The sequence below is a fragment of the Vigna radiata genome, unplaced genomic scaffold (assembly GCF_000741045.1).
Source record: "Vigna radiata var. radiata cultivar VC1973A unplaced genomic scaffold, Vradiata_ver6 scaffold_7, whole genome shotgun sequence".
NCBI lineage: Eukaryota > Viridiplantae > Streptophyta > Magnoliopsida > Fabales > Fabaceae > Vigna > Vigna radiata.
This window is the reverse complement of record NW_014543262.1, coordinates 2836543-2844240: the sequence shown is the minus strand read 5'-3', so window position 1 is coordinate 2844240 and position 7698 is coordinate 2836543. Positions and strand designations below refer to the sequence as shown.

Below are 7698 nucleotides of genomic sequence, written 5' to 3'. Positions count from 1 at the left end.
AGATAATTAATAATAAAATTAATTTGGTGGAAGGAAGTGATCACTATGTGGGACAACAAATTAATATAAGTGGAATAATAATTTAGACTGAAGATAATAATAAATGAAGAATAATATATATGATTAAAAGGGAAGAAAAGATTGGTAGAAAATAGAGAAAATAAAAAAAATAATTTAATGTAATTTAATTTGGGTAGGGTGGTCCGAATGACAGAGGACCTTGAATGGCGCGTCCTGAGTGAGAGTGAGAAAGAGAGGGAAAGGAAAGGAAGGAGGAAGTCTCTCTTATTATGTGTGTCCACATTCATTCATTGCCATTGCTTTCTTCCAACCCCTTCAACCCAGCAACAACACACTATAAAACCCCTTTCACCATCACATGCCATACCCACACCACTCCCCAAATTCCCCTCAGATTCAGATACCCAATCTCTCTTTTTTTTCTGGTACTCACTCACTCTCATTCTCCTCTTTCATCTTTTTATTTTTCTCCCTAAATTCTTTCGATCATTTCTCTCCTTGATTGATTAGAGAAGAGAACAAAAGGGTGGGTAGGTTAGATGAGCATGCAATTCAAAATGCTTTTTTTAGATAAGGGATTGGAGTGTGTGCCCATGCCAACAATGCCTTCAATTTTTTCTTAAGAAAGGGACTGATGGGTTTTGTGCTGGGTCCTCCATATTCGTTGCCTTTCTCATCAAATCAATCATCAAGTTTGTTGCTTGCAGAATTGGCATGCATGAATCGTGTGATTATAAAATAAAGTATAGGGGCTACATCTAGTTAATTTTATGAATCTTTTCTGGGACACACTTTTTCCTTTCCTGATTTTTATGTTATGCGGTTTCGGTATTTGCCAGTTTTATTAATTATTAATTTCTTTCAAAAAGCCTGATTATTTTTTCACAAGATTTTCTCTTTCAATCGTTTAATTTATTCATTCTCTTGTAATTTGAATTTGAAAGTCTAATTTTATTTTAAAAAACTGATTTGTAAGCCGAAGAGGGGAAAGTTGTTCTCTTCCAACAACAATAGTATGGATAAGTTGTGATATTATGAAGAGATGTCAACACATTTCTCCGTTTTGAAACGTAAGAGTGGGTTTTGGATCATATTTTGAGGATTTTGATAGAATGATAAAATACTACGTTTTGTATCATCTAAGGACCCACCATGATTGGCTATACCAGATCAAAGGGTCACTTGTTGTATTTAAATTTAAAATAGCGTCTTCCCCTTTTCAATGGAATCGTGCCCTGACACTCAAGAATAGGAGAGGATCCAAATCCATATTAGAAGGTCTCGTGACTCATCCTAGACTTTATGGAAACCTTTCCTATGTACAATGTATGTAGACGCTATTTATGTCAAACAGGTCATACTTCTTTACTGACAATAAGTGGAAGTGAGTGATGAGATCACCATTCCACTGTCTGAAATTGATGCATGCTGTCGTGCTTTCAGTCCTGTGGCATGTACTGTACTGCTGCTGTAATGCTTGTCCTGATGAAGCACTTACCAAGTTTCTTGATTAGTTGTATTACTATCATGCACTTCTATTCTAAGGCCCTCTCTACTTATGTTATGATCCTTCAGTAATCTGTGAAATGAATCTGATAGCTTAATATTGATCTGTGGATAAGACTAGGGAACTTGTTTGCAATGGCAACTCTGAGCAATTCAACAAATATCTTTTGGCAAGATTGTCAAATAGGCAGGGCTGAAAGGCAGAAGCTACTGAACCAAAAGGGATGTGTTGTATGGATTACTGGACTCAGCGGATCAGGTTTATGCTGTTGATTTTGTTGATTTAGTGCTGACATTTTTAAACATTTGTTCCAGATATTCAGTTCTTTTTTGGCGTGAAAAAATCATATTATTTCTCTTTGTGATGGTTTTGCTTTTCATTATGTTTTTATTGCTCCTTGAATTTAGCTTTTCACTTTAACTTTTCCTTATCAGCAGGCTAGTATTATCTGTCACATTGTATTGTAATTACCAAATAAGCTTTCAAGTCTACATTCTGTTTTCATTTTTAATGCATGTATATGTTTTGCCAGAGAACATACCCTCTTTATTCAACTACTCCCTTCACGACATGAAACAAATTGTCTACTTAATTTAGTTTCGTTTTTATTAGTTCAACCAGCTGAACTGGTTCAATCCTATCAAAGCGTATGTGCCAGCACCTGATATTTCTAAGTAGCTTTCATTGACAATTTATGGCTGTCATAGATGATACGATATTGAAGGGGTGTGTATATTATCGCACATGTTAGTTGTTAATATGCTTGCCTTTGTTAGTGGAGCATTCAAACCCACGACATATCACTCCCTTCTATCCACTTTTACCACCAAACCAACTTTATATCTCCGTTGAAGGTATATATTATTTGAATTGTTTTAACATATTCATATTATAGAATAAATTAGTTAATTAAGTATCAAATCTCGTGCATGTATGTATTTTTTCTGAATACCACTGGGAGAAGTGAATTTTGACCTTTTGGACCAGGAAATTTTTAGACAAACTGGAAAGATTGAAGGAAACCTTTAATTCATAAGTTCTTTACTATTTTGATTCTTGTAATAATCCTCTTCCCTGATGGAAATGACTACAATGTGCTGATTGTATACTGTTCATTACCAAAATTTCCCATTTATTCCATCTCATACCTTTCTAATCACATTTAAGATATGCTGTATTCCATTTTTCTTGACTCATTCATAAATTATAGCCATGTAGGGTGGCGGTAAATACTGTATAATCTTTGAAATTCTTGAGTAAGTGCGTCAGTAGTGTGCCTTTGACATATTGTATTAATATTTTCTCAAACTGTATAGGAAAAAGCACATTGGCATGTTCCCTAAGCAGAGAACTGTATTCAAGGGGAAAGTTATCTTATGTCCTTGATGGAGATAACCTTCGGCATGGACTAAACAAAGATCTTGGTTTTAAAGCTGAAGAACGCACTGAAAACATTCGCAGAACTGGTGAGCTTGCTCCTGTAAACTAATGCTTTAAGTAAATGGAGTTACGGGAACTTGATAGTCAGTTTAATGTTTTAATTATTTGGTTATGTACCAAGGGTAGATCTTAGAGTGATATTGGTAGTCTATACCAGCATGATAAATATTACATTTTTGTTATCCCTTTGAGCAACTGATTAGTAACTGTCCATGCCCTTTTTCTATAAAAAGATGTATAGTTGAACGATTGAATCAAAAGGATGGAGGGTCTTATTGCTGTTGTGCTTTATCATGGCTTTTTGGTGCCCTCTTTTTCTGAAGTTGAAATATGGTAACAAATATCTGTTAACTAAAGTAGATGTTTCAGTAATGTAGGTGTTGTTTGCAACCAGAAGTACAGGTAAATTGTTCATATAAAGTGGAAGCCTATTACCAGACATATTACCATGACATGCCCATAACTAGTGTGTGTATGATGTTTACATATTACATATCTGATTTAATGATCTTCATATGTCATTTGCTTAGTCAACCATGCTTTGATTGTAGCAGTTATGTGAAGTCTAGATGCTTCATTTGAATCTCTGATCCATATTTCTTTGCCAACTTTGTTTTACTAATCAGAAAATTTTTTAATTCAGGAGAAGTGGCAAAACTCTTTGCTGATGCTGGTTTGATATGTGTTGCCAGTCTGATATCTCCTTACAGAAGAGATCGAGACACTTGCCGATCCATGTTACCTGATGCGAATTTTATTGAGGCAAGGCACCATGAAGCAATTCTTATCTTTTTTATTAGTTGGTCTACATGATATTTGATAGAGGAATGTATTGGCAGGTTTTCATGAACATGCCCCTAGAATTGTGTGAGGCACGAGATCCAAAAGGCCTCTATAAGCTTGCTCGTGCGGGAAAAATCAAAGGTGTGTGTTTCTCTCGCAAAGGCTTTGTCCTACCTGTCTAACATGAGTAAACTGAAGTGAGACATAGCAAGAAAGAAAATAAAATAAAAGAAGCCCAAAATTAAGCCTGTTCTGTATTTTAAACTTGGTTATATTCAATTCAATAATTATTTCAAGGAGGCACTGAACCCCACGCTTTTTTCCTTTACCTGTACAACATGCTAGAGTAATCACTAGTTTGGCTCATAGATCTTTGTGGTTTAGTGTTTTAGGTTGAGTATATTCAGCTGTCCGCCAAGGTATAGTTCATTAAGGGTAGTTTGTCTGGGTAGCTTTCAGATTTCTCACACGAATATTGAAAAAATTTGCAAACAATTGAACTTTAATTAGTTTAATGCTACAACCGGATTTCATATTTAATTATTCTGACTACGACATATGGAGTCATTCATTGAATTCAGATGAATACTAGTGATTTTTTCTAAAACTTTTCGTAATGCAATGAACTTATTTTCCTGGAGAGTGGAAAGCATTGTCTTTATGATAAAAATTATTTAAGAAAATTAAATTAGGGAGTGGCTAAAATGGTTTTGCTAGGGTGCCTTCTGAAAGTACCTATTGGTATGAGCTGGTGTTTCAGTAGTGACTATGACAGTTGGAAAATGGGTGGATTCTGAAAATATTGTGCTATGTTGATAATAAGGCTGTTTGTCAGAGATCAAAGTTGTGGCATGGTATTGCACCGTACACAGTTTATTTGGACCCATTCATAGAGAGCACGGATACTATTAACAGGTGGTTGTGATTCCTGTGTAGTTTAACAAAAAGGGTGGATAAAAAAAAACCACCCCTTGGTTAAACTTATTCCTAGAACCGATGCTTGTTAATCCCTGAGTCTAACCTCAGATGGCAATGTTTTTGGACAAATCCTTGGATTCAGATGGAATTTGGTTGCAAATGAAGAAAGTGATTAAATGAAAGCATCAACTGTCTTGGAATAACTAAACTAATACCTAAGTTACTGTCTCTTAACAGGCTAAGAGCTGACTTTCATAATCAAGGCCTAATAAATAATGTTGCCAGAATTCAGCATTGTATCCGAGTTATCCTAACATTTGCTTGAATTCTACTATACGGTATTTATGAAATAACTCAAATTGCACAGGTTTTACCGGCATTGATGACCCATATGAGCCACCCTTAAATTGCGAGGTACATGTTCCTGAAGCTTCTAAAGCTGTTTACATGCTGTGTAGTGTTTAACTTGCTGTAGCTTACACTATTATCCTTTTCCAGATTGAGATAAAGCAGGATGGAGGCGTTTGTCCAACACCAACTGTGATGGCTGGACAAGTAGTTACTTACTTGGAGAAGGAAGGTTTTCTTGAACATTAGGGGTTTGAAAAATGTGATTATCTCTAATGACGATGTTTCTTCTGTAATGAAGTTGGTGAGAAATCCTAGGAAGTGCATGTAGGAGACCAGTGAGAGGAAAAATGAACATGTAAAGTTCATCAATTATAAAAGAATAAATAAATATCGAATAATTGTTGCAAAGGCAGTGAGACTTCTGTTTTACGCAAAAAAAAAAAAAATATATTTTTTAATTTATTTAAGCTTAAAACATATACCAATTAAATTCTTTTTAGACTGCCAGTCTCTATATTTTCAATTTAAATGAGTAAAGTGCAATTATTACTGACATAATATTGATATAATTTAAATTATTTTTTTAAAATTAAGCTCATTAATAATTAATATATTGTAATTAAGTTAATTAAATTCTTATATTTAGGTTATTATATATTCTATAATTATGTAATACATAATTATATATTAGTATATATATATATACTATCCATAATAAGATATATTCAAATTATTTTTTTATATGATATCATGATTCTTTCTTCGATTTAGACATTTGATGTTGTGTTCTTATTTCCTTTTTTTATTATTTCCTCTTTTGCATATGTTTCAAGGTTCTCTTTGACGTTGTTGCTTCCAATTGTCCGTCATGTCTTTCCTCTATCCACAATCTGTTTTCGCAACCTTAATTTTTTCCTTCTCCAACTTGCATGTTACTCCTCTTCTTTCAGTTGTCATGAGCTCCCTCTTCCATTCATAATCATCTCCAACATTAGTGCACAAAACATATTGAGATATTGAGATGAATATTTATTTTGTTTGAAAAAAGGTAACACACGATCATACACAAATCTTCATGTCTCTTTCTGTGTTGACATTTTCATCAAAAACCTATCTTGAGTTTTTCATTATGATTTATGGATCAGTCTAAGCTTTTTGTGAACCTCCTTCTTAGACTATAAAAACGATAGAATTCAAATTATTCTTCTGAAATTAAATTAATTAATAATTAATGTCATGTAATCAAGTTAGTGTCACAATTAATAGTGGAGTTTATCATTTTTATATTTACTTTTTAAAGGAATTAGTTTTTAAAAATAAACATACAAAGTAAAATTTGCATGTTTTATAGATTATTTTTTAGTTTAAATTTTAATGAAACCATCTAATTGTATAAGTAATTTGAGTTTAGTTATTTATACAAATAAGATTATCAACATGCACACTTCAAATTCGATAGAAAAGTTTAAGCATCAAAATAAACAAAATATTAGATACTTTTTGTTTTTGTTTTGATTTTGATGTTTTAATTATATATTATTTCAATTTGAGCCAATATATATATATATATATATATATATATATATATATATATATATATATATATATATATATATATATATAAAAGAAAACATTGTAATTAGATAAAAAAAATAATTCAATTCCATCAAAATATTAATATTAAAAAATCATAAAAACTACATGAAAATCTTATTCATAAAAAGTATTAACAAGTGAAGTATTAATTCAAGCATGTAGTAAAAATTACTTATCAAATTAATCTCTCTTGTTTTAAATATACACATAGAATATTCTATTTATAATAGAAAAGATATGAACTAAGTCCAAAATACAAACATGAACAATAACAAACTAACTAAAGATAAATATGAGATAAAGATAATATATATAAGACTCTTCCTCAAGCGAGTGGATACAAATAGTATATACCAAGATTGTTACTAATATAACCAATAAAATCTTAATGAAAATATCCTGCACTTGAGTGATACCAAATTGTTAATGATTTACGAAAATGACATAGAAGACGAAATACCAACCCAGAAGACTCATCCTAAGCAACAAATTTGGGAGGTTGCTCCATATAAATCTCTTCTTACAAATCTCCATTATGAATGCATTGTTGACATCTAGTGGATAAAGAGGTCTTTGTTGAAGAGTTATGGCTATAAAGAAACTAACAAAAGTCATCTTTGTCATATATGGAAGAGTCAAACACATTGATGATAAAAGAGATATCAAAAGAGACAATGGAAGAAATCATGGATGAACATGAGAGAAAAACCTTAAAAATCCAAGATTCTCCGATCAAAGCACCTAAAAGAGTGACCTTGACATTTTAATTAACTGTCTCAAAAGAGACGGGACATGTGACCACACACGACTGAAATGAAAGAGGAAAAAGAGCGACCTCAATGCTCTGAATCACTACTTAAGAGGAAATGGGATGTGTCACCCCGCACGATAGAAAAGGGAGCCCTCCACAACTTTGAAAGACACTGAGAGTCTATAGGAGCTCCAATGAAGGTGTGTTTGAAAGCATAGTGGTCGCCTAGCTAAGACGATCAAAATCGTGTGGTTGCCTGTCAAAATTGGAACTCCGACGGTAATGACGCTAAACGACAAGTGCAATGGTAGATGAGACAAAATTTTTTACC

The 7698-nt window shown here is 32.7% G+C and overlaps 1 protein-coding gene across 4 annotated transcripts; it reads left to right on the top strand.

Annotated features, from left to right (window-relative positions):
* Positions 1–202: 202 nt before the first annotated feature.
* LOC106753968 (adenylyl-sulfate kinase 3) lies at positions 203–5428 on the top strand. Of its 4 annotated transcripts, none has more exons than XM_022777725.1 (7): positions 203–446; positions 1649–1786; positions 2845–2994; positions 3612–3730; positions 3808–3892; positions 5037–5083; positions 5168–5266. In XM_022777725.1, the coding sequence occupies exons 1-7, from the start codon at positions 380–382 to the stop codon at positions 5264–5266; spliced, it is 705 nt and encodes a 234-aa protein (XP_022633446.1). In that variant the 5' UTR covers positions 203–379. The 4 variants fall into 4 exon arrangements, with proteins under 4 accessions (XP_022633446.1, XP_014491364.1, XP_022633447.1 ...); XM_014635878.2 differs by having other exon boundaries at positions 204–446; positions 1644–1786; XM_022777726.1 differs by lacking the exon at positions 203–446 and adding an exon at positions 1226–1299 and having other exon boundaries at positions 1644–1786.
* The last annotated feature ends 2270 nt before the right edge of the window (positions 5429–7698 follow it).

What these genes read in the sequence shown, in the direction of transcription:
- LOC106753968 (XM_022777725.1), top strand. Translation starts at nt 380, where the DNA reads ATGCCATACCCACACCACTCCCCAAATTCCCCTCAGATTCAGATACCC. An exon ending in CTGATGCGAATTTTATTGAG is followed by an intron (nt 3,731 to 3,807) that starts GCAAGGCACCAT and finishes ATGTATTGGCAG; the next exon opens with GTTTTCATGAACATGCCCCT. An exon ending in TCGTGCGGGAAAAATCAAAG is followed by an intron (nt 3,893 to 5,036) that starts GTGTGTGTTTCT and finishes CAAATTGCACAG; the next exon opens with GTTTTACCGGCATTGATGAC.